This window comes from Motacilla alba, chromosome 7 (genome assembly GCF_015832195.1).
Source record: "Motacilla alba alba isolate MOTALB_02 chromosome 7, Motacilla_alba_V1.0_pri, whole genome shotgun sequence".
In the NCBI taxonomy this organism is placed as follows: domain Eukaryota; kingdom Metazoa; phylum Chordata; class Aves; order Passeriformes; family Motacillidae; genus Motacilla; species Motacilla alba.
In genome coordinates, this window is record NC_052022.1 from 19,297,212 (window position 1) to 19,324,612 (window position 27,401).

The 27,401-nt window shown below is 36.7% G+C and overlaps 1 protein-coding gene across 7 annotated transcripts in view; it reads right to left on the minus strand.

Annotated features, from left to right (window-relative positions):
• Positions 1-102: 102 nt before the first annotated feature.
• The window catches only part of LRP2 (LDL receptor related protein 2), a 114,583-nt gene continuing 87,284 nt past the window's right edge, over positions 103-27,401 (minus strand). For 3 of the 7 annotated variants that reach the window (XM_038143377.1, XM_038143378.1, XM_038143373.1), the window contains 24 exons: positions 25,707-25,952; positions 24,898-25,026; positions 24,621-24,740; positions 23,959-24,075; positions 23,572-23,688; positions 22,037-22,174; positions 21,168-21,290; positions 20,099-20,227; positions 17,751-17,882; positions 16,272-16,403; positions 14,469-14,612; positions 13,560-13,725; positions 11,797-11,925; positions 10,905-11,125; positions 10,298-10,477; positions 9,663-9,782; positions 7,590-7,680; positions 6,953-7,020; positions 6,672-6,792; positions 3,978-4,107; positions 1,945-2,064; positions 1,742-1,849; positions 1,242-1,313; positions 103-794 (listed from right to left, as the gene is read on the minus strand). In XM_038143377.1, coding sequence (XP_037999305.1) covers positions 633-794; positions 1,242-1,313; positions 1,742-1,849; positions 1,945-2,064; positions 3,978-4,107; positions 6,672-6,792; positions 6,953-7,020; positions 7,590-7,680; positions 9,663-9,782; positions 10,298-10,477; positions 10,905-11,125; positions 11,797-11,925; positions 13,560-13,725; positions 14,469-14,612; positions 16,272-16,403; positions 17,751-17,882; positions 20,099-20,227; positions 21,168-21,290; positions 22,037-22,174; positions 23,572-23,688; positions 23,959-24,075; positions 24,621-24,740; positions 24,898-25,026; positions 25,707-25,952 — 3,215 coding nt within the window. In that variant the 3' untranslated portion in view covers positions 103-632. The remainder of the gene's footprint in view (positions 795-1,241; positions 1,314-1,741; positions 1,850-1,944; positions 2,065-3,977; positions 4,108-6,671; positions 6,793-6,952; positions 7,021-7,589; positions 7,681-9,662; positions 9,783-10,297; positions 10,478-10,904; positions 11,126-11,796; positions 11,926-13,559; positions 13,726-14,468; positions 14,613-16,271; positions 16,404-17,750; positions 17,883-20,098; positions 20,228-21,167; positions 21,291-22,036; positions 22,175-23,571; positions 23,689-23,958; positions 24,076-24,620; positions 24,741-24,897; positions 25,027-25,706; positions 25,953-27,401) is intronic. The other 4 variants (XM_038143380.1, XM_038143374.1, XM_038143376.1 and 1 more) reach the window with 3 other exon arrangements.

Consider the following 27,401-nt stretch of genomic DNA (forward strand, 5'->3'; position numbering starts at 1 on the left):
AAAATATTGTAAGAACAACATTTTGCACAGGTAAGTACTCAGCATAATAATGCTGCATTAACTCTTTCATCTTTTGTTTAACACAACAGGAAGACATACCCATTTTTATATACAGTACTATATCAAATAGGTGGCAAAGATGCCCAGAGCACCAGTAGAATTTTTTAAAAGGTGCTGTTATTAAAGGTACACTCTAAAGACCCTGTAAATCAGTAATGTTCCTTTATTTGCCTTGTTTGGTTATCTTTTTTTTTTCTTTTTTTTTAGTTTTAAGCATTTATACAATTAATTTAGCCCTAAATATATGACGGATTCCATACAAATTTCTACTAGCAACATCACTGAACAAGATAATCTCAGAAAAATTTACAAATGTACAATATATTTATAACATTACTTTCAGACAGCTTCAGTGCAAAGATATACATATAGTACATCACAATAATTGTTCATAAAAATAGAAATTGGCATTTGTCAAAAAAACAAGGCATAGTTTCAACGTACATCTCCAGCCATTGGCTAAGAGATGTATATATTTTTATAAAGCATTTGAATGTGAACCTTACTCTTCTGTTTATAAAAAATATATGTGCAAATGGATGTGTCTAATTTTCCCTAAATGAGTTACCTAGTTACACCACAGAGTCCTCTTTAACAAGGTTGGCTGTGTCTTTAAATGTATCCTCTGTTGCTGTGTAAGCTAGTGGTTGGTCTCTCTTCAGAATAATCTTGGGAGGCAGTGAAGGAGAATGAGTAGGGACATTTTCTGTGTCCTGTTGCTGCTCCTTTTCCATCTGAAACAATAATAATAATAAAATAAAACCTTACATTCTAATGCACCATACATCCAACATTAGCTTTCAGAAAGAGTAAATAAATATTCCTGAAGTTAAATGTAATGGTATAAATTATTTCTGCAAAACACCACCTGTAACAAAATGAAACGCTAATTTCACCTTAGGTAGTACAGCTGAGTAAAAACAACACTAGAAACTTACTCCATACACTGGAACTTCTACTTTATTGCTTAATGTCAGGAGCTGAGCTGAGCCTGCTCAACACCCCATTGTGCATGACATTTAGTAACCTCTGACAACCACTTCATTCCCTAACCTGGACTGGAATTTCTGTGCTGTTCCACATAGCAGCAGAATCTACCAATAATCTTTATCCTATGAAAGCAAGAACAAAGTCCATCAGTACATTAGCTGAAAAATAGAATTACATAATATAAACAATACCTCTGCATATATTGGGTTTTCAAAATTAGTGTTTTGTTTCTTTTTTCTCTTGAAGAAACTCCACTTTGATTCCTGAAACATAAAAATTATTAGAACTTCACACATTTTTCTCAAAACTTCTCTAGAAACTGCCATTACAGTGTTGGATTTCACTTGCATTGACTGCTACCCCAGTGACTTCAGATGGATGCTCTTACATCGCTATGTTGTAATTCTAAGCATGGAACACAAATTTCTTTTTTTGCTAGATTACCAAGTTATTTCACCTAAAGAAGTATTCACAAAAGACCAGGCAACAAAAATTACTGAATTACTTCATGGAAGCCTATATTCCAGACAAGTACATCAAAAAGGAGAAAAACTGTCTTGAAAACAACACAAGGGCAATTATTGAGGGACATGAAACTACATTAAGTTGACTGCATCTTCCCTAGCAATTCAATTTTTCTGATCTGGAGCAGAACACAAACAAGCAGCCTTAGAGCATTTTTATTTCCTACCGGAGGTGCATCTGTACTCTGAGGGGTTTCCTTCGGACTAGTAGATATCACAGAGGAATACACAGGATTTTCAAAATTTTCATTTTCCTCACTACCAGCTGCTGCTACCTGTAGGAGAAGAAAGAAAATCAACATTCTTCAAAGAAGAAAAGGTGGTCATAAGGGAAAATGAAAGGTGAAATTCAAGCCAAAATTTATCTTACAAGTGTTGGCCGAATGACTGTAACTGCACCAGCTGTGCTGGCTCCACCATCTCTGGTTGTATACATTGGATTTTCAAACGTGATTGGTTGTTTCCCCGACTCCACTGCAAAGTTTTCATTCTGTGAAGGAAAAAACCCAACAACTGCAGTGGAATAAACACCTCCATACTCCTAGGAATTACTGTGTAGTCAACTCTTCATCTTGGGGAACAACACATGTTTACTTTCACATAGGCTTAGACAAAACCTTTATCTCTTAAAATCACAACATCAATTTACTTTTACTCTCTGACTTGGCAGCCTCGACTACTGATTGTTCCAATATTACCCCATTTCCTAGATGGACAAAAACCCCCACACACATGTCAATACTTGATTCAAAGTATTTTATGATGAGGAAAGATGACTTTCACAAATCATACCTTCAAAAGTGAAGAGATATCAAAGGAAGAATAATATCCAAATAAATATTTTAATTTAAAGACTTCAAAATGACATATAAATTAATAAGCAGTAACTGATATATAAGAGAATGGGATTCATTCATTTTGTCCCAGCAAGGAGATTGCTGTATTTTTTGAGACAAAGCAGTGTGACACCTCAGTTATGTCAGATGAGTTACATCAGGTAGGGGGATTATAAAAACAAAACCCCACCCAGATGCACTTGTCCTGCTCTTTGACACAGCCTCATGACAGAACCAGCAAGGAATAGTACAGCAGCTAGTCCCTTACACCTGCCCCATTTTCACAAACACTGCTTCATGCCCAACGGATTCATGCTTTTTGCTACCAGAATATGGCTTTTTATAACACAGTAAACACTTGTCAGCTCCCTCAAACTAGACTGACTAAGAATAGCCCCATGGAAAAATATCTAACATCTACTCAGGCATATATGATGTTAAAATTTTAAGAGGTACATCCCACAGTTCTTCACTGCTGTACACCAAACCCTTTGAATTCTTTCCTAGTGAACATAACAATTTGTTTGTTTATACGCTGATTACATAGGGAGAACTAACGTCACAAAAGTAGAGATAGTCTGGATCCAGACCTGTTATTGGCAATGTATAAACTGCATTGCTTGAGCTTCAGTATTTCAGTATCAGGCCAGAGAATGCCAAGCACGGCCAAGCTTCGTGTGCATGAAGATTTGGGGTAATATACAAGCCTAAAGCTATTTTTCCAGTATTTACCAAAATGCTTATGCGGATGTTTTGCTACACAAGCTGCCTAATTTTAACAATGACTGTATTTTTTCATCTAGGCAAAGGTCATACTAGGAGCTTATCTTCTTTACCTGTTTCATTTCATGTCTAATCACCAACAGTTTAGGGAGTTCCCACCTTATACTTGGCAGCAAGTGCTTACTATTCAAACATATCCATGATCTGTTTCCTACAAGTAAAAGTCATTTGTACATTGTACTTGTGGTAAACGGGAATAACATAGGGATCTGCTGTTTCTCAGATGTGCATTACAAAACATGGATGAAGTAGAGTTACACTTTACGATGTCCCCATAACTGTTAAACGTGATTTGTTTAAACTTCATAAATTAAGACATTTTCAAATCTATACTGTATTGCACAAAATAGTAAATCCTGTGGTTAGGAGTGAGTTTTACCTCTGAATGCTCTAACATACTATCCAGTTTTGAAAACTACACATTTTTAAAATGTTCTATGGAACACAAAGGTCCTAAAAAATTCCCCTCTTACAATGCTGTCATTTGTCTACTCATTCCCTTTATATCCATGAACGTACTAGAAGACAAAAGAGGGTAATTGACTCAATTTCTGCTATATAAATCTTTGAAAAATGCACATTATTTTAAAGAACATCCTATATTTGTCCTTGCTTTCAAACTACAAAAAGCTATTTCAGGAAACTATCAATCATTGTTCACTTCTTTTTCTAGAACACATTTATCATCCCACTATCATTTTATAGATAAAAGGCTCCCTTCTATAAGCTACTAATTACATTAAAAGAACACAATTTTAAAAATTATTTGAGAACTAAACCTTACCATTTGCATTGCTCTGTCTATAGCAGAATCTCCCCCAAAGCCAGACACTCCTATGTCCATAGTCACATCTGCTCCAGATCGGAAAGTTACCCCATTGCCATTCTCATTAGATTTTACAAGAGTGCTTAAACTATAAAAAAACCCAAACAAAACAAATCAAACAGACAAAATAAAAATAAAGTAGAGGAGACTACACAGAAAGTGAGTTTATAATACAGGTTTTCTCACTTGCTCTTCTAAGCATAATTATCACTTTGAATTTTGGCAAGCTAGCATCAGAAGTTGTATTTCTTTATTAGTTTAATGAGATTTTTAACCTAAGTTAGCCCACTCCGAATCATCTCAAATACCTCTGTGCGCTCATGTAGACATCAAATGATGACAATGAAATAAAATGTCACACAATGTACCTACATTTTGAACACTCATACTTCAATGCCCATTTAAAGACAAATGCATGGATCCACTCAATTATTCAAATTAATCAAAACTGACTTTTAAAACACACATCTGAAATTTGACAAAATAAAATCCACCGACACCTATACTGAAGATTTATGCATGAAAATCATGAAGATAACTACAAAACACTGTTTTCATACTAGTGAATGTTCAATCTGTGTATAGATTTATGACAACAACAAGTGCACTCTAGATATTTATGAAGAATACTGGAAATGGTCTGAAAGCACACTGTTGGGCTAAAAAATAATAAAAGATGTGAAAGATAGAAATCAGTAACCAAATACAGGACATTTCCATACAGAAATCTGAGTATGTAAAATCCCCGAGGCATCTAACTACAAATCTGCTCCATAGCTAACCTTCAGGTTCATTTTGTCAAATTTGCCTGACTTGAAGGAAGGCAGAAGTACTGGAATTGTATGTCCAGTTGCATGTCCTCACTGGATCTGGCTCATGCTACTTCTTTCTTAGAGCTGGTGCATTGCGTACACACATCACCAGTTGGCCCTATAGGCATCAGCTGATTCAATTTTAAAATGGTAGCTCTTAGCTATGATTCCTGTACATGACAGGTCTCATATTATAGGCCACAGCTAAGCTATAGCTTGAGTTAAGCCTGCTGTAAACATATGAGTTCCAAGTTTAAAGAGGGATTGAGCAATGGCAGCACTAAGACATGTTCATGGTAGAAATAAATGCAAATCAAGTCTCATAGACAAAAAAACCTGACGTCTCCTTTTCACACAGTCTTGTAACTTATGTGGGAAGCATTGTTGAATAGTAAAGATCAAGTCAGTACATTAAAATTTCAGCTTGTTCGCTATCTGACAATGCAGGAAGTTTCCATTTAAAAATGCAGGAAACGGGGAATTTCAGTGAGTAGCTTGGAGATCTCTTAAAACCTCTTTGTCCTTCAGAATTTACCTGCACAAAAATTTTGTCCCAATTTAACTAGATAAACTCATGAATAAATTGGATTAGAACCCCAGATTCACAGAACGGATAAAGCTGGAAGGGACCTTAAATATCATCTAGCTTCAACCTCCCTGCCATTGGCAGGGACCCCTTCCACTAAACCAGGTTGCTCAGAGCTCCTTCCAACCCAGCCTTGAGCAATGCCAGAGATGAGGCATCCACAACTTCTCTGGGAAATCTGTTCTAGTGCCTCATGACTCTCACAAAGAATTAATCCTTAATATCTAATCCAGACTTACTCTCACCTTGAATTTCCCACATAGTCCTGTCCCTATGTGCTTTGTAAAAAGTCTCTTCCCATTTTCCTTCATCTACTAGAAAATCATCCTCAGGTCATTCCTAAACCTTCTCTTTTCCAGGCTGAACAAACCCAATTCTCTCAGCCTTTCTATGCAGGAGAGTTGCTCTGTCCCTCTTACTATCTTGGTGGTCTTCATCTGGGCTCACTCAGTGTCACTAGTGCAGTGTAATCCTCCAGTGAGGAAGCAGTTTTAGCTTCATCCATGTTATTGACTACAGTGATTTAATTACATTGATTTAAGAGCTATAACTGGGAAATTGGTGCAAGGACTATGAAGATGTGCTTTTATGCACTTTAAAACACATAATTAGCTTAAAGCCAAAAAAATTCAAAGCATCATATTCTGACATCCTTTCTAAAACAAATTAATTTAAAATAATTTAAAATATATTTCCTTTGTCTTCCTTTGATTTAAAACATCAAATATTTTTTATGACATTTCACAAAGCTGGTTTTCACTCGACAGTATGACTGCCAGCAGTGTAGGCATTGTTTCAGGCATTGGAAACAAAAGTTCACTACACACGTGCCATATTTTTGAGCACATGATTACAGCACTGCAGATGAGTACAGCCTTTCACTGTTAAAAGATTTCTTCAATTCATCTCAGGTCAAAGTTTTATAAAAAATGAAAACATTTAACTGTGGTCTTTTGTATCTTTTTGAACTGAATATGTAGCTTCAGATCTGGTAAACAGTCTTCTATATTGCCCATTATTTAAAAGGTAATTTAGAATGTCAAAGAGTCTTACAGTCATCCTTTGTTACACAGTAATGATCAGCTATGGTATTGCCTGGAATGAAAAATTCACTGGAGTTGCTGCAACACTGCATTTCCCATATTCCACCAGAATGGGCACAAGGCAAAAAACCTGATTTTTCAGAAATATTTAGAAACAAACAAACATGTACAGTTCACAGACATTCCTGCTCTGAAAGCCTTCAAAACATACCTTGGTAGTTTGGGAAGTGCTGGTAAAAGGGAGCCTGTTCGTCTGTAGTTAAAAAAGCCTCCAACCGCTAACACTCCAATTATTATGATTAGTATGACTGTCAGCAACACTGCTACTGCTGCTGTCAAAGACAGAAGAATAAGAAAACATTCAAGCAAGCATAATTCACTACAAAAAAAAGAGCGCAGAGAATTAAAAGCCTGACCGTGAACAGGTATCATGGTGAGGTATTGCAAATTCTTTAGCTCAAATGTCAAGTGCAATATATTCTTGAAGCTTACTTGTTCCAGGAGGGACTCCTTTTGACAATCCTATTTCACAATAATTCCCAGTGTATCCATAAGAACATCTGTAAATGTAAGAAGGACAGCTGACTGAATGGCTTTTATTAAGTTTGGGATTTCAGCTTTATGATTATATTCTGAAATGTTTATCTACAACACAGAAATTTTAACTCCATGCTCAGTAATTATATATTGCATTGACTGTATGTAAGTATAGTATGTCTCCTCTATTCAGAGAAGTAAAAGTAAAAATAAAAAGGGCTGAGTCAGAGGTCTGGTTTCAGTGGAGCATTGGTGGCATCTGCTGGTTGTTCCAAGCTACATTTATTGAGAGTCACTTTTCCATTGTTATAATTTTGGGGTATAGCATTTTATTAGAATCTTCAGAGATTTGCCTTTTTGGGTTTTTGGTTTTGGGGTTTCTTTGGGTTTTTTCCCCCAAACTGATACATTTACATTACTTATTTGTTGATATTTTTATGCATGTCTTTTTCCATAGTTGTTTTTAAAATGCTACTGCAGATGCATGACACCTTCTGAAGTGTTTCCAACAGATTTCAAAGCATTTAATTGTTTCATGAGACTAAACCAGCACAGTCTGAGTCAGGACTACCCTAACAACATACAGACTTACTTGCATTTGGGAAGACTGCTTTCATCTATATAGCATGTTCCACCATTCATGCACCTGCAAGCTGGTGGCATTGTGGGAGGGGATTCAATAGCTGCAAAATTCAGAAGCCACATATGCATTATCAAGACATCCTCAACAAACTAAATAATATCAATAATGCATTTTCTTTGTCTCTATAGATCTTGCATATGCAAACTCACAGGATGCTTTTCAGAATTTTTGTTTTTGATAGTACATGTGCTTGTTGCTCGTGTCTATTTTTTCTGCCAAATCAGCTTAAATTAAGTGAAGCAAAACCTCTTCTCAGAACATGAAAACTTAGTGGAGTGTAGGCACAGTCAGCTCAAGAGCTGTGTGTCTGCTCACTTTCTTTTTTTCATGCAATACAGCCCAACACCACCCTTCAAACCTTTCCATTCAGAAAGCAGCAATGCTTTCTCTCTTTTGCCCAGACCCTTCCATTCTACCAGCAAGAAGTTGTACAGAGAAGGTGAAACTGGAATGCAATTACTTATGAAGAAAAGCAATGGATGGAAATACACATAGAGGAAGAGCATTATTCTAATGCTGAATCAAGTGGGGGGAAAAATCATACTAGTCTTCAGTAAAAGCTCTAGATATACTGTCAGAAAAGTGTACTTAACATAGGAAAAGCCTGGATCTGAGCCAGTCTTATAGTCTAGAGATTGAAGATGGACATAAATCACAAAATTGTTATCAGCCAGAGGAAGGATGTGTGTTGCTACAATGTTTCTTACAGGTAAAATGCCCTTCAAGTAAATGGGGTAGAAAAAAACCAGGAAAGGCAGAGGTTTTACAGGCTGTCTCTCAGTAGCTGCAATAGGGCCAAATAAACTAAATGTATGTACAAAAGCTATGTTTGGTCACTGCACAAGCCCAGTTTTCTTAATTCCCAAACATTTTATATAAAGCAGTGTGAGTAGAGAATATCAAATTCAGTGTCTCCAGAGCAATAAACAGCAATAACAAATGTAATCAATACAGTTATTGATCCCTAATTTAAACACATATTGCAGACATTCATTCACTTTTACAGATTACTATAACCTCTTTAACCCTTTTTTATAACCATTTTTATAACCTCTTTAACCCTCTTTTATAGTAGGTTATTACTATAACCTACTATAACCTCTGCTGATATCACATGGCAGTAGAAAAAATCACTAATAATTATTAATAAAATGTAATTTAGAGGTAAGGCAGTGTCAAAGTGATGACGTTTTCTCTTTCAGTGCAATAAGAATATAATTCAGAGAAGATTAACCATAGGAAAGATGCCAGACATAATGTTACAAATCATACTACATTAAAGATATGTTTCAAGGACAAGTACAAGGACATCTGGCAACCATCCACACCACTGTAAGCTAAGAATGCAGACCCTCAGCTAGAGCGAAATAGAAATTCTGCAGTGGTATTTCACTGTTCTCAGTAAAGGCTGAGAAACTCTATTTGATTTGTGCTCCTGTAAGCACTGTGAGGGTTTTGCTGCAATGCAACAAATGCATTGCAAGCATGAAATTCTAGTGCCTAAAAGACTTTCCAGATTATAATTATCCAGAAGTTATCTCTGTCTACACTTTTGAGTTTCATAGAAACTTTAGAGAACTTTAAGTTGCTATGATACTGATTAAGCAAGAGCTTCTACAGAATTGTAAACAAAATTGTTAAAAATTTGTCAGAAATTCTTAGTTCTGAAATCAAAGCATTCTTAAAAATATTTTGATATTTCAAAAATATTTTGGAATTTCAAAACAAAAATCAGAAACTGTGACCAGTTTTGTAGCTGGGTCTGCTCTGGATGAGCAGACCTGATATAGGCCTCTTGACAGACCTATATCCATTTTACAAATGACATGCAAAGGCATTTAAGAAAATGTACAAGATAAGCACAAATCAGTGATGACTGAGAATAAAAGCCAGATATTCTGACTTACCAACATCTATTACATCAGTTAGCATATCTCTCCATACTTCTAATTCAGTAATGCATTTGTATTCCTAAAGAAAAACTTCTGTTGATTTCATTTCCAGTTTGACAAATTATTCTACCTGCATCACATTCCGTGCTGCTGCCTTCTAGGAACCGAGTCCCTTGAGGACACGAGCAGGTGTATCCTCCTGGTCTCAGCAAGCAGAGGTGGCTGCAGACATCTTTACAAGGATTAGGCACTGAAAAAGTGATAAAGTGATAAAGATTTGAAGAAGCAATGCAGAATATTCCTGAGGTAAGGCAGGGCAATTCCATAGTCAGTTGTGTCAATGCGCAACATTTATACTAAAACCTTCTCTCTCCCTTTTCTTACACCCATACATTCTTAAGGGAGAGATAACGGCTGCTGAGAGCCCATATAGCACCCAGAATAAACTACTTCAAGTATTAAATGATCAGCACTTTGCCAGGATAAATATATATTACAACTGTTCTCGTGAGAGAGGGGGAAAAGAGAAGTGACATGGTCATATTTTAGAAGCATGAAAGACCAGTATGTGGTGTTCCACTGCTGATTTCATTTTGGGTGTGCAGAAAATACTTGTCAGCCTCTATTTAATTTTTAGATTTTAGAAACTAATATTATCATTTACTTACAGACACATTATCAAAAGTTTACTAAGCTCTTTGCAGACATCAATACCAACTTTAATTTCACAGCAGAAAATGGCTCACTGGGATCCTGATTACCCACCTGACTGATTGTATCTGTGCTGGTGATAGATGCGCACTTGGGTAAGCCACGGATTTACAGTCAGAACTTTCACTTTTTCTCCATTTCCAAATTTATCCTTCTTCCAGACTTCTCCTCGCTCTTTAGCTATCCAATATAAATGGCCTTCAAAGACATCAAGGCTGTATGGACTGCCTACTTCTCAAAGGAACCAAATAACAGATGTCAGCAAGCAAACCTCCAGTAGAGCAGACAAAACTGCTGTTCTTCAGCTTAAATACATGATTTATTGCTTTCATTTTAAGACTCATGCAGTCATATATTTATATCCTTATGTGCCAGACCTCTTCATGTCTCAGTGCCCACACTGATTAATACTGATTAATAGTATACATAAAAAAGTCAGAATCCAGTTTTTCACATTGTTTCCTATTTGGGTCACAAACTCCACTCTGGGAGTCCAGTTACCAGGCATCCCTGAGCCTGGTGTGCCATTGATCACTATATAAAGGAGAAAACACTACCAAGACTTAATGTTGAAAAGGTCCCAAATGTAGCCTCACTTGTGAAGCCCAAGTGCTTGTTACCACACATCTTGGTTACTATTAATTGCATAGTATGGTCTCACCTCCATGTAGTACAACAGTTCTGTCTGTCCCATCAGGTCTCATGGATTCAATTATATTTTCCTTAGAATCACTCCAATAGATCCTATCGTTGTTCAAATAATCAATAGAAAGACCAGTTGGCCAGCCAAGGTCTTCAGAGACCAGAGTTTGTCTTTGCTGTCCATCCATCCAGGCACATTCAATCTTTGGCTGCCTTCCCCAGTCAGTCCAATACATGAGCCTGAAAGGGCAGAATGAGAAATGGATAAGGTTCAGAATCTGGTCACTGTGATTATGTTTTGGAGTTTGAAGGAAAAGGTCAGTAATTGAAAAAAAAGCTGTTCAGCAACTTATGTTTTGCAGATGTGATTGGGAAGGTCACAGAGAGTTCACTGAACAATAAATACCTAAAAAACATCCATCAGTCAGAATAAAGCTGTAGCATCCATGTCACTTCAGGGAGCTATGCTGCTGTACTCCAACAGAGAGAAGCACATATCACAATATCTCATGATCTACCATTTAATCCAAGTTGCAGCAAGCCCAGCTACTGGATCCACAAGTGCATTTACATTGCTTTTCCCCATGGAGGAGGCTGTGACTGTCCTGCTTGGAGCTGGTGAAGAGACAATCCCATCTATTTCCCTCTTTCAGTAGTAACACAGAAATTTGGTGGGCACATAATAATGCAGAAAAGAGATTTTTATTTGAACCATCTGGCCTTGTCAACACAGGCATCCATGTTAAATCTAATCCTAAAATGCTTTCCCATGCTCACAGACCTTGCAATGTTAGTAAAAGGAAGTTCCAGAAAACATTCCCTTAGTCTTTCCTGAAAAATTTATTACTGTGGGGTTTTTTTTTGTTTTGAATAGCATTGGAAATAATTCTGGTAAGTCCTGCAATACTCACCCATGTTTTGGATTGACAGCAATAGCTGCTGGTTGATCCAGGTGAGAAAAAATAAGCCATTTTCTATACCGCCCATCTAATTTTGCCACCTCTATGCGATTAGTCCCTGCATCAGTCCAGTAAAGATGTCTGAATTGCATAAAACACAAAACATTCCAAAAGTAAATAGTTTACACTTGGAAGAGGAATAAAATTAAAAAAATTAGGAAGAAACACTCTATCAAACTTGAAGAAAATTAATATAATGAACCTGCATTGATTACTGAACTTGTATAGAATACACAGACCCTAAATATAGGTAAATTTAACAAATGTGTGTAATCTGTTGGCTCACTTGTGTTTTTCCTGTGACAAAGTTGCTGCAGCTACCTCTGGTACCTGTCAAATAATCTTCATTGAAGGACTACTGAAAACTTTTATTGTTACTTTTAAGCAGCAGAAGTGGCTAATAAGCATCTTTAAAGACTCTGTTTTTCAGGAGATGATGAGGTTCATTACAAGTAAAAATTCATTTACCATGTAATTTATGCAGCAGCTCTGGAGATATCCAGCTTAATAGTTCACAGCTCCTCTCTAGACTTTTATCTTCTGACAGAGATACTAATGAATAAATTGTTCCCACATCAGATGAAAATGTTTTTAGTCCTAATAAACAGGGTGCTCAGTCTACTCTTCCTTGAACTTCCTTTATCATCATGCCTTTATAATTTTTTTTGACCTTAGATAATAAACAGACTCATTATTATGCACTCACTAATCATATGGTGCCTTCTGCTTGAATAAATTATCTCCTAGCTGGCCTGGGAATGTGAAAAAATACTGTAATTTCTATTTGGCAGATGAGCAGCAAGACTAAGTGTCTCAAACCATTTGTAGCATTTTATATAATGTGCAGACAATGAAATGTAGTTTTTAAAAATACATTTCAACATGGTTCTGAAATCACTGCAGCACTATGTTTGAAGTGCTGAAGTTGCTCACCCAGATGAAGCTTAAGCCTCACCAGGATGCTTGTGATATATATGCTGAATGCATCAGGTTCCTCCTCAACATTATACCACATGAGCTACAGATATGCCTGTCCACCACATCCTTTAACAGCTAAATCACAAGATGAAATGACACCGTAAACATCAAATTCTCAAGAGTCAGGCCCAACTGTCCCAGCTCTTCTCCAAGGTAATAAACATAAGGAGTGATCTCATGATTTCTATGATTAAGTTTAAAAAATTACCATGTTTTAGGCTAAAAAAATCCACAGTCAGTAAAGAGAGAAAGACCTCTGAAACACAATTACAAAAACCTAACCATTTTCTGAGAAAATGAATCTATTCATCAAACGTCAGAGCTCCTTCTGTTTTGGGATTGCTCATACAGCACAGGGTTGGTAAGGAATGAGCAAAGATAAAAGACAATATTCCGTTGTGGGCTGGGGACCTTTCCTTCCAACAGCAAAGACAGCTTGTTCCCTGGAGTGTACCTAAGTCATTGAAGAAGAATCCATCTGACATGGAGGCTTGTGTATTATCACTTTACTGATGCACAACTGATCTGCCAGTTGCACAGAATATGTGATGCAGTCAGCCATATTAACCTGCTGTCTGGGCAAGGACAGCTTCCTACATTGTTCTGAACTACCTTCAGACTAGACATACTCAGAGACAATTCATAAGGAACAAAAAGTGGATTTTGCACAGCCTGATCAAATTCACAAACTGACACATTGAAGGTACAGCATTTTTCTAGCTTTTCAGTGTACTTACCTTCCAACCCAGTCAACAGCTAACCCATCAGGATTAACAATGTATTTGAGATTCAAGTCAACTTCCTTTGTTGGATTGTTCTTACTGCTGTCAAATGTGGGGAGATAAGCACGTTTGATGGCTCCAAACTCAGAACCTTGTCCCAGAATGCTGAAGTATACAATACCTAAAAAAAAAGATGAGAAATGTCTAGTTAATTACATATTGTCAAAAAGTCTAATTTTTCTGAGCTCTTCTGTGAAGTTACCAGCCCCATTTATTTATGAGTAACGTTGTGTTAGTGTGTAAATTCTAAAGTCATCCATCATAGGCAAGATACACATCCAAAGTCATCTTGAGCTAGATTATCAGGAAATATATATCACATTTTTCAAGAGCAGAGGATCTTAGCTCTGAAACCTTCACACACGATTTTGAGAGTAATTTAGACTCTCATAACCCTAAGGGACAAGTATGGCCCGGGACAGTGGCCCTTTGGAAACAGCAAAGAAAGGGAACTGGAAGAACAAGCAAAAATATAAGATAACACAGGGATCTATTGGCCATTTCTGCTTAGTAGAAGTTCTTGCAAGACATGGGCCAGGTTTGGGAAATGCAGAGGCAAAAGGGAAAGGAAGGGGTTAATAACAATCTTCTATTGCAGCATAATCCTAAAGAGCCACAATTCTACAGCTAAACTCACACTAAAATGAAAGGAAAAACCAGATCAAAATCCAGCTAAACTAAATTAAAGCATTAAAAGAAACCACAGAGATGCTGGAGAATGAGTATAGGGGAGGGGCACATTCAGTGGAGACCTGGCCAGTTGATCTAATTTGATTTTGCTTTCCAGCGTAAATTAAACACCCATGCTGCAGAAATGCATCTTTTTAAACCAACCATTGCATGATTGAGTATTAGCATACTCACTCAGGCCTATCCCTTCAGGGTCCCAGTCATAATCCAGAGCTTGGATGCGCTCCTGGTTATCAATATAGTCAGAGTACTGTTCTGATGAGATATTGTACCTTCGAATCCGCACATTATCTGGCAGCAGTAACAATGGAGGATTACCTGGGAAACAATTGTGAAATTATTTTCATGTATTTCTCATTTTAGAATAAACAGATGAAAGTCATTTCTAATTAAAACTAAATGGGATTTGCACAAGTTGTATTTGTACAAGAAGCAGAGGGAATCTAGGGCATTTTCTAAAGCTTCAGTGCTATCCAAACTTCATGGCTTTCCAAAATTCATAAAAATTGAAATGCTTACCACTGAGGGTAGTATTATCCCTTTCACCATAGACCTTGCACAGATATAATTCCTTAAAAATTCTTAAACATTATATTGTTGGCATATCACCACATCTCAAAAACAGAATGCCACTACACACTATGTGGTTCCACTTTCCCCCTCAAAGTACAGCAAACAATTTTGAAAATACAAATAAATTGCCAGTCCCTTAAGCCATGACATGTCCAAGTTCTGCCTTAAAGTTTGTGAATTCTAATGTCTCCATATTCAGACGAATGTTCTCCTGGCCATAGTTTAATTTTGGGTATGCCTGATAACATCCCATCGGGCCCTCATTTATGAGGGCTGTGAGACTGTATGACAAAGCAGGCCAGAGTTATATTTTAGAGAAATAGAACTTTAGAACTCAGGCACAACAAATTTCATTGTTACCAGCTACAATTATACTATCTTCTATAACTTAGCCATCAATAATTTGTGTGTCTAGAAGCTTTCTGACAAAGACTGTGAAGAAGGGTGTCAAAGAACTGGATTTCTGACACAGGCAGAAACAGACAGCCAGGCAGAAACTGAAGTGTAAATGTCCTTTGCATTTCCAGCCTAACACTCAGCAGTAAATATTTGCTGAACTAGGCCCCTGGATGGGTAACCTGGAGACTTCATTTTCTTGTAACATTTTTCATAATTCAAATAATTTTTTAGGTTTCAAAACCTCCAGTAGCATGTAAGTTTGGTCACAGGCATTCTGTTCTGAAGATTTTACCATTTGACTAGGCACACCATATGTCTATCATTTAGCTCTAAAGCTGTTAAAGTGTAACTACTTTTCTAGATACAGTACTGCTTTTGGTTTTTACATAATGCTGCTTCATTCTCACTTTTTTCTCTTTTCTTCACCTCTTTATTTTTATTATTACTGATATATTAGTATTATTTTCTGAGTCAACTCTGCCTATTCAAGGACTGCCACACATGGTAGTCACTGCACTGTAGTATGATAAAAAGCCAATGACTGATCTGAAACATTGGCCAAAGTCCTTCTGTTTGTGTGCATCAGTCCATGAACAAGGAATGGCCACCTGCCATCACACTGCCTTTGATTTATACCAGTTCAATGCAACTTTTTTCTGATGCATTATTTTGTTGAAAAAAATCTAAACTTCAGGAATAGGCAACATTAATTTCCTTCTGATGATAACCACAGGACAACAGGTTTTTATTTGCAGAAAATTTCAGAGAAATGAGAGCAGGCATACAAATCAAGGTGTCATTTCTAATGTTTACAACTGGAAGCAGAGATGAGCACTTTCATTCCTAATTATGGAATAGGTGGAATACACAGATAGTACTATCTTACAGAATAAGGCTTGGCTTTCATTATCCTCTTCTTATAAAAGAGAGGATTACATCCATTAAGTTGCTATACAGCACTTGCTCTTTACAGGTGGCAGTCAATCTTGCTATAAGTTAACATACCATCAGCTGCACACTGTTTCCCTTGTTGATCACCCACAGACCTGAAGCCATCTGCACAGAAACATTCATAGCTTCCTTTGGAATTCTTGCAGTCCTGGGTGCATGTTCCAAAGATCTCACACTCATTAATATCTAGACACAAGAAGAGAAAAGATTCCTAAAACTTGATTTCTTTCTTGTTTAGTCTTTAGGGGTCTCAGGGGTGACCTCATCACTCTATACAATCCCCTGAAGGGAGGCTGTAGTGAGGTGGCGGCCAGGCTCTTTTATGCTGCCTGCAGTGAGAGGAGCTGAGGAAATGGCCCTAAGATGAGACAGGGGAAATTCAGATTAGATATTAGGAAAAAAACTTTCACTCTGGGTGGTCAGGCATCAGAGTAGGTTGCGCAGGGAGGTGGTGGAGTCACCATCCCTGGAGGTGTTTCAGATGCATCTTCATCTGGTGCTAGCTGATGGTTCAGTGATTTAGGGGTTACAGCGGTGGTGCTGGTTAACGGTTGGACTGGATATTCTTAAAGGCCTCCTCCAACCCTGATGATTCTATGCCGGTCATTTTTACTCCATGAAGTGGTAGGGTTGAGCCTTCTCCATGTACTCTAAAAGATCAGTGACCTAATAAGTGATCTTTAAAATCAGCATCTATTATCAAACAGAACTCCTCATCACTCATCTGCTGTTTACCATGTCTTAACTACAGATTGCCAATAATTATTCCAATCCTGCTTAACAGGTTTATTTTCAGAGATGCATTTTTGATCATGTATTTTTGTGTTAAATCAATAAGGCAACACAGAAGATGAGGTATGACTAAAATAAGATGCAAGAGCAAAGCTTTCTTGAAATGCTGAAGACAAGACACATAGTCCTCAGATACTGCATCAGCAGGCAAAAAAGGGAGGGATGGTCTTGGATCATTTTTAATAAAACCACACAAATTGTCCACAGGAGCTGGGAGAAAAAAGCAGAAGGTTTCTCATGAAAACATACTGAAACACCAACTGGGAAGGTACTATATCACATGACCACAAACCACGGCCTGTGAGTAGACTCCTCACCAAATTTTATCTGCATAAAATCCAGGGCAAAAATATGGTACAACACACCTTTACTGTAGGTCTGTTGGAGAACAGAACAGAAGGAGAGTATAACCTGCAGTAAGTTTGTTTTCAATAACGAAAAAAAACCCAATCACGTTTCTATCCCTCCGATTACAAAGATATGACAAAACCTATGTGCTATAAAACAAAAATATATCTACAGCCAACAAAAGCTTAAAAGAAGTCTTAACTGTGGAGCCAATTTCTTTGTTGAATGAAGCATACGTGTTAGAAAATATGATTCAGTGGTAGAACTTTTTAGGAAGCATGTGATAAATGTATAAAAATCCTTTTAGAATGTGAAAATGAGTGGTCACATTAGAATGATGAAGTGACAGATGAACACTAATCAGCAAGAAGACATTTATAAGATTAAAAATACCTTCACAGGAGTTGCGATTATTTTCACTGGCCTTGTACCCTGGCCTACAGGAACAGATAAAGCCTCCTTCATTCAGATTGGTACAGTTATGTTCACAGATATTTTCTGCACAAGTTCGCGCTGTTCCAGGATCTGAAACAGGAAAGAAAGGAAAGAAAGGAAAGAAAGGAAAGAAAGGAAAGAAAGGAAAGAAAGGAAAGAAAGGAAAGAAAGGAAAGAAAGGAAAGAAAGGAAAGAAAGGAAAGAAAATTATACAATTATAACCAAAAAATTAGGTGATAAGGGGGAGGCATAATAATTTTGATCATTATTACAATTAAAAATAGTTTTCAGATAGAAAAAATAAGGAAACTAACTTAATCTAATTAAAATTAGAAGATGATGAAAACCACTGGTTACGAGAGCTGTCAGCTAGTGAAGAGGATCAGGAAAAGATCCATAACCATTAAAGCACACCTTCCTTAACAGAAATTACATTCTAAATTACCACCAATCTGCAGCAACTGCAGAATTTAAGAGATTTGAATCTAATGCCTAACTTTGCCAACAGGGTTCATTCTTATCCAGTGCTTTCTTATCAGCTGAACATGAAATATTCTCAATTGATATTATGTATAACACAGGCCCTACATTATTAACATCTGGAAACTAGAGAGAAGATGACATGTAGTGCATGCCAAACCTAATCTAAAGCCTACTGCAGACAGTACAGGTCATTGCATAGAATGCATGGCCCTTTAAAACACTCCTATAATGGAAAAGGCAAGTCAGGGATAATAGTCAGTCTGTAACAGATAATGAAAATTATACATGTCTGAAAGTACATATAGAATTCTATTGGTTCATATATACATGCGTAAAATACTTGAGTACAAATTCAAATCTGTTATATAAGCAGAAAAGATAAATAGTATGCTTATTGGAAGACCATGAGGAAAAGATACAGATATATGGCAAAAATTTTACATTAAGCTGATTATGTTCTTTTTACATACACATTCCAGTGCTGATTAAATTAAGTTTAAACAGCTCAATTTCATATACATGTAGAAGCATAAATTCATTGTACACATACACACACAAATATTCCACTTTTATTACAGCGGGTATTTGATGTTGGAAAGGCTCCAAATGTCACCATCTGATCTGTATTCACATCTATCCCCAAAGAGCTGAACACAGACATCAGAAGGTGTCTGTTTCACACTGCTTCATTGCCTTTTTATACTTCCATATTTTCATCAAGTCATTGCATTGGGCTATATTACCTAAAGACCATTGGGATGGCAATTGAAACAGAGAAATCAACTGCTTCAAAATGGACTACACTATAGGCTTCCAAGTTATTTGTGTTTTGGAAGTCTGCTGGATTGCAAATCACGCATGTAGCATTTGGCACACATTCACTTGATGCCATCACTGCCTGACAAATTGAAATTACAAGTGTATGCTCATATTACCACTCTGCAGCTGTCTATATATTGATATAAAAAGTTAGGGTTTTGTTGTTTGGGTTTTTTTTCTGAAGAATACCTCAGAAAAAGGTTTGGTTATTTCATGGAATACCTCTCATCTCAAAGTTCAAGTCAGAGCTTGTACATTTAAATGGATACTGGTAAATATATAATAAATTGTTCATAAAAGCTGCACAGAGGATCTGAGAGGGCCAACAGACAAAGGACTAGTGGTCCTTAAAGAATTCTGTGGTCATGTCTGTAAAAAGGAAAATAGAAGCATCTCAATATACTTTTATTTTTAACAGGGCTAGAGCAACATGTATCAGTTCAGTGTCTGCCCACTAATAACTCCATAGGTTGGTCAATTGCAATTATGGTTGAAATAGATGGATGTTCTTGCCTCTGTAATACAACCTATTTCAAAACAAGATCAAAACAAATATTTTTTTTTTTTAATGCATAAATACTCTAAGCCTAAAAAAGACTGTATTCAGAGCACTGAATTTCATGGAATGATGAAATCATTCAAGCTGGAAAAGATCTTTAAGATCATCAGGTTGTATAAACCAAACACTGCCAAGACCCACTAAGCCATGTCTCTAAGTAGCATATCTATATGCTTTCAGAAGACATGTACAAAAAAATTGAAAACAGAAGAGAATTAAAACAAAATAAACAAACAAAAAAGAGAATGAAAACAGTAAATATATGTACCTTGCTAACTGAATAATCTTAGAACAGGCTTATTATAAAACAATTAGGAAATTCACACAGGCTACTTAAAAATACACTACTTAGTATGGTATTCAAGAAAAAACATTCATTACTTTCAGTTTCAGAAATATCTATTTCAACAGCATTGTAATTTTGTATTTTAATGATATTACTTACTGCAGCCTATTTCATCAAAATGGTCCCCACAGTCATCGTAGTTGTCACAGACATAATGTAGGGGAATGCAATTTCCATTACTGCACTTGAATTCTTCCGTTTTACAAGGTCTTGGTGTTGGCTCTCTACCTACAATCAAGAAGAGAAATATTCCTCCGTCACAGTTTAAACTACGAAGTACCAACAGACAGCCCTATCCCCCATTGCTAATGGGGAAGCTGAGCTGATGCCATCTGGTAAAACAGTGGCAAGACTACTTTCGAAGTCTGTATAAAGTCAAAACCACAATCAGGATGTAACATCCTGATTTCCAGTCACATCTCTGTGAACTGAAAAAAGTCCTGCTGTTTTATAAAAGACAGAAGGGAAATTCTTTGTGTTAACAGTTGACTAAACTTTCCTTTTAATAGTGAAAACTTACTAATATCCTTTAATGATATACTTCATACACCTCCTGCAGACTTCAAGAAATTATAGAGATATTAATAAACTATTACCATTTAGAATATTGTACAATAAAGCCAGCAAATTATCATTAAGCAACCAAAAATATGATTACACTTGGAAATATACAGCACAGTCAGCGAGAACCATGTAAGATTTCTGAGGGCAAAAACCTACTGAATATTAACAGAGCTGCTGCAGGGTCTGGGCCTAAATGTCAAGACTGTTAATATGTGCTTAACAGAGACACAACTTCAGGAAGCATTATCATTTGTTTATTTTAAAAGTCCCAGCTAGCCATCCCAATTTTACGATACAGCCAACCCCTTCCCCTTCCTCCTTTTGGGTAGAGCTCATAATAAGATGAGCAAATATGTAGCTGGTGCTTATAATAAATTCTAGTATTGTTTGAAAATCATGTTCTTTACTTTTCAGGCACGTTTGCCCATTTTTGCTACTTGTACGTAGAGCTATAAATACATAGTACCAATAACCATAGTTAAAATTATTTCATACTGAGCTCTTGTTTTCATTAACTAAGGTTAACTTTGACATTCCTTTGGTATTATTAAATATTAAGCAAATCAAAATTACTGAATTTGATGCTCAATTTTTTTAAACATACAGTGTTCCTCTTTCTCGTCACTTCCATCTCCACAGTCATCCTCCTGGTTGCACAGCTCGTGACTGTATATACAGCGATTGTTTTCACACCGGAAACGGAATGGAGATTCACAAGTAATATCCACTAAAAGCACAGAGGTCAATCAGTCACATTTTGATACTTCAGGCCATTGGGTCACAAATTATTCATATCACTTCTCTTGGAGCATTTATATGTTTTGTATAGTCCAAAAGGTGAGGAGGCATTCAGACAAAAAAATATTTTCTGCATATTTTGGTGATTGTATGTTAGGACATTACACTTTGTTTTATCAGAACACAGGACCTCATCTTTGGCCAAAGACAAATTCTCTAACTACATATAACACTGAGGTTTCTAGGTTTGTTTATGAAGAAAATTGACTGAAAATCCAACATGTTATTTAAGTGCATTGCTGACAAAACCAGTTTGAGTAGCACCTCCAACACCTAATTGTTAGACCTCAATTCAGGACTTCTTAGCCATATTTACAAAGCTGTCCTGGCAACACTAATAGCTTTGAAAGTTCAGCATTTGTGACATCATACATTATCTGAATTAATCTTTTATTTCAAACTGACATTCTTATTTTTGCTAACCAACTTGAAAAACCTAAAATAGTGAAATGAGACTATTGAAGCATATCTCAAATATGCTTCTCTCTGCTTTCATAACCACGTATACAAACATCTGCAAAGCAGTGAGAAATACTGTCACAGAATGAAGTGAACTTTCATGTAAAGCAAAATTCTTAGCACTCATCCTGAATAATTATAATTTATTTTCTAATTGATATATTATATTTAGAGATTAGGCATATTGTTCATTTTAATAAAAATTCTCTCTCTTACAGCAAAGGTGAAGTTCTTCATCAGAGTCATCTCCACAGTCATTATCCCCATCACATTTCCAGTATGGCTGAATACAGACATGGTTTTTGCATTCAAACAGCATGGGTGGACAGTATGTACCATTAGGATACCGTGTTGCTGAAAAAAAAGAAAATTATGACATTTTCATTTACAATAAAAAATTTATGTTTTTATGAAAAATATTCAGTCCAACCCCATATTGTTTTTAAAAACACTTATCTCCACAATAGGAGATACTACATGCAGTGCTTCAAAAATGTACAGCAACAACAGACAGCAAGGACTGAAGACTTCTTTGCAGCTACAAGTAATTAATTCAGGTTTAAATGAAGAGTGAAACAACTTACATTAGACAAGCTTTCGAAAATAAACAAATTAATTTAACAAATGCTACTTGAATTTGTTATTGACAAATCTAGTTCCGTAAAAAAGAAAATTAACCTCACCGGCACCAAATGGGAATGATTGAAGGAGCACATAAGATATGTAATTTCAAAAGGAGTCATGTCGATACAGCAAAAAAACCCCCACTAATATTCTGTAAAAACTGTGAAAGGAACTTAACTAAACCAAAGAAAAAACAAATATTATTCTACCAGCCTATCTAAATAAACCATACCCTTCCCCTTTCAATGGCTTCTCATACATTTTATCCTCCATTTAAGAACAGTCAAATGTTTTATAACTCAGATTCTGAAAGACAACTGCTGTGATGCATGTCACAGGATGAGGTAACCCTCAGAAAAACAAAGATAGTAGTGTGCAGATGCCCTTTCTTACTTAAAGCACAGCTATTAAAATTAAGTACATGGAAAGATGTACAGAACTGCCCTGATTCAAACATGAAGAGAAAGGAATCCTCCCAAGTACTGAAGCCTAAGATCATGGAAACATGTAAGTCAGAACCAACACATCAGTATCACCCAAAAAGCCGATGTCAGTCAATGCAGATAGAGCACAGAGGGAATATTTTCATTCCAACTGAGAACAATAGCTTCTGGGTAAACAGCTGTGGCTGTAAATCCAGGCAAGCTACAGACATTTTTTTCACAGTAGTTCAATATACCAAAGGAAAACAGAAATGGAAAAGTATATTATTTCCTTGGGCTCACTGACACTGGAGGACACTTTATACTACTTTGAGTATTATAGAAAACAATTTCATTACAAACCTTGTTAGAATTTGGTACAACTGAAACAGTTTGGTTCTTGCAATGCTCATGGGATAGCGAAAAATTTTAATTCAATCACATGTGTATCTTCTCCTGGACTTGGTAAACACATTCATTTCCTACCATTAAGAATGTGTTTACAATCAGTGTAAGAGACAGCAACCCATTATTATATTAAAATGCTGATTCAAAATATTATGCTTATCCTGAATTTTTACTAAAATCACTGAGCATTGCGCAATTCTATATCTCTAAGGAGTCTTCTCACTTAAAAATAGGGAAAAGTGCAAATCTTTCTGGAAGTGAGCACAATGAGCACCAATTGCAAAGCTTATAACTCACGACAAGTTGCTTCATCAGAGAAATCAAGGCAGTCTGCATTTCCATCACATCTGAAGCGCTCTGCAACACAGTGTCCACTATCACACTGGAAATAACCTGGGTGGCAGGTTCTCAGCTCTGAAAAGATTCAGAAGTAACGGTTGAAATGTCTTCTTGTTCAAAGATAGAAAATTTTTTTATGTTTTGAGAACAATCTTCTAAAAACACTGGAAAATCCCAGACTACTAAAACTGTGGTATTCTCTACTTTTGGTGGAGTGCCTAACGTGACATGATGAACATTACTTCTTTAAAGATGTTTCCCATAAAAGATAATTTTGCAGAATAATTTATCACATTACAAACAACAGTGTGGACATGTAAGAGGTAGCATTCAGATAATACACACCACAGTCACGTTCATCTGAATTGTCTTCACAGTCATCATCGTGGTCGCAGATCCACCGGGAAGGAATGCAGCGCAGATTGTCACAACGGTATTCACTTTCTGTGCACTCACGAGGACCTTCATTTAAAATTAATGTACAAATACGAAAATTTTCCCAGATGTAGAGTTAAACATCCACACCTTTCTCATTGAACCAGAAAAAAGCAATGTGGGCAGCGGTAAAATCTTAAAAATTTAATTATGTTAAAACATCATTACCCCCAAGTATTCTTTAAATATGGTAGATATTCCATGTCCCTCTTGACACAGAAAAAAGGAAAATCACTGCAGACTTTTTTTCAACACAGAATTATACAGAAGCTTTTAATTCAATTAAGAGAAAAATGATCCACTATTATTAAGAAACTATACATTTGCACCCAGGATAAAATTCAAATGTCACTTCTCAGTGGAAAAGAGGAATTTGTGTTACTGTGATGACTGGATGGATTAGTGTTTTTATGCATCCTCGATATCAGTATGGTATTTCAGCAAATAAAAGAGAGACTACCATATATATTGAAGAAGGGCTGCATTTGAGAGCTGCCTTGTTCTCATAAAAAATAGAAGGATATTTAAGTCAAAAGTGAGACTGTATAATTACAAAGAAAACAAGAACTCACTGCAGTTATGCTCATCAGAGTTATCTCCACAGTCATCATCTCCATCACACTTCCAGCGCAGCGGGATACATCGATGATTGTCACAACGGAAATCTCCAGAAGGACTGCAAGTCATCTCCTCTGAAGCATAGACAGTTTGACAACAAAACAGCACACATTAGCATAGTCTTTGCCCAGGTACATTATTACTGAGGGCTTTCAGAATATCTGGGTGTTTGCAAATTGGAGAAATATTCTAGGCACAAAGTTACATTTAAATGACCTTCTCCAAACTTACCACAGCCTTGTTCATCACTGTTGTCTCTGCAGTCATCATTCCCATTGCACACTGCCCACAATGGTACACAACGGTAGTTGGTTCTACAGCTGAATTGTGTGTGATTGTCACATCGATAAGCAGGTCCCACTGAAAGAGGCAGTTGTCAAAATAAATTGTGTTACTTAGCCATTAACCGTCCTCCTTGCTCTTCTGTCTCTCCTAACCTTTTATGACTTACAGTCAATTATTTTGACTAAAAAGAGCTATCTGATAATTTTAGTGTTGTAAAAGAGAAAGCATTAAATGAATCTAATTTTACTATCTTCCCAATCTATGCTGCTTGTATTCTGCATATGCTACAAACCCATCTCAGGATCAAATCACACTCATTGAGTTTTCCCCTAAACTATTCAGAGGTGGTGAAACTGGCAATAGCCCCAAATGTGGAAGCTGGAGGAGGCAGCTTGTCCTCAGATGGCAAAAACTTGGTCACAAGTTCTTGAAGATGCCCATTAGTTCAGAGAGACATGTTACAGCATATAGAAAATCCTAGCATCAAGAAAGTCAGAGTGAGCTGCTTCCATTTTCTGATAATCTGGCCAGCATAAATAGGCTTTCTCTCCTTCAAGAATATGTAAACAGTAAATTATCAGATAGTCTCTATGTTTTCTAACACTCTTTACTACACAAATGCAATTAGCTTGCAGAAAATACTCCTTAAATACTCCTTTCCAATAAACTTTTAATCTCAGGAAAATTAAATTATGTGGTTCACTCTGCTTTTAGTGCACTTTAATGTAGGCATTTTACTACAGCTGTGTGCTTACTGCATTCGTGGAATGGCTCATCAGAGTTATCACCACAATCATCATCCACATCACACTTCCAGGACTGTGGGATACAGCGGCCATTGTCACATTTAAACTGGCCTGGGGGACAGGTTCTACTGGCACAGTGACCACTGTCTTCATCAGAGTTGTCACCACAGTCATCTTCTCTATCACACTGCCAGGCTTCTGGGATACATCGTTTGTTGGCACACTGCCACTGATGAGTTTCACACTGGTGATTAGCTGAAAGAATACAGATCAGCTGTTAGGATACTGAAAATTACAGAAATTATCTGCTGCTGTTATATCAATTGAGCCCTTATGTTTACATCAACAGTTAAACAAAGCCGGAAAGAAATTTCAAATGTCACATATACTTGCCCATTTAAAGCAGTTAAGGTACACATTTCTAACATCACATCTCACATTTTCCCAAGGTATCTTCAGACAAGCTCACTAAGGCTCTACAGTTTTCTAGGAGAAAGACACATACTACCTTCTCCTAAAGCAGAGGGAAGTAAACCCAGCATTCAACATGACTGAGGCAGGGTCTCCCACTCACTTCACAGAGCAGCTAAGTGGCATTTTGGCTCTGGCCATGCTATCAGCTTAGGTGTGTATTGCCTGATGAGCCTGTTTCTCTATGAAAGAACATGACAGAAAACATAGGAGAAGACCATGCTATCAGCTGCACAACCTAGAAAAATATAGCCTCTATTCCCAAAGGGCAAAGCACTGAAAGGTAGTATCAGCAGTGCTGGCAAACAGGTAGCTCTGAAAACAGAAGTCAAAACTTATCTCTACTTCCAGAATGTCCTGCCATACTCCACTCTACTACTTTCTTTTACATACACTGCCAAGCTGTTCAAGAGAAAACAGTGTATTATAATTTCCATTAAGTTCTAGACCAAAGAATTCTGTTACCATGCACGAGAGAACAAGTTAAAGAAATTACATAGGCTAAATTGATTTTATTGTACCCAGTATGTTATGCTGTACCCAGCATTACACAGCCGCCATACTTCTGCTTTTTAATTCCCCTGTGGCACACTTAAAATCTTAGCTATTTGAAACTCAGTTAAAATTGACATTTCATTTAATTCTGTCATTGTTATAACCATGTTGGAATGGAAGGCAATGACACTATCAGTTATATAACTACACTGCTTTCCCCTTTGCTTTATATTACTTACTTGCAACTGCCAGGACTACAGTATTTACAAAAAGAGAAAGAAGGATATGCTTTTTAAATTAGACATAAGTAGGTGGAAAAGCATACGTTTTTAAGGAGATAGCCTTATTCCACAAGCATAATTATGCTACATTTCTATAAGACTGCTATCAACAACCGCTCTCCAAAACAAATCTTCCCACATGAACTGGATTTTGTGCAATGCAGAGGATGTAATAATTTTGTCCAATCACACAGAGTAGAATAGAGGGAAAATTGGACTGGCCTGGGCATTAGGAAGCCCTAGATTCCTCATAATCACCATGGCTTTACTCAGAGCAAAACAAAATGAGTCCTGTTGCTAATATTTTATACCTCAGATGGTAATTTACCTCACTGCAAATCTGTCTTGGAGGTATAGAAGCTGTTTACATTTTGATATAGTACATTTTTGCTCTCCTTTACTCTGCTTGCACAGAGGTGAATTTCTCCAGCAGGTGCAAGACTGCAGAGGACTGCAT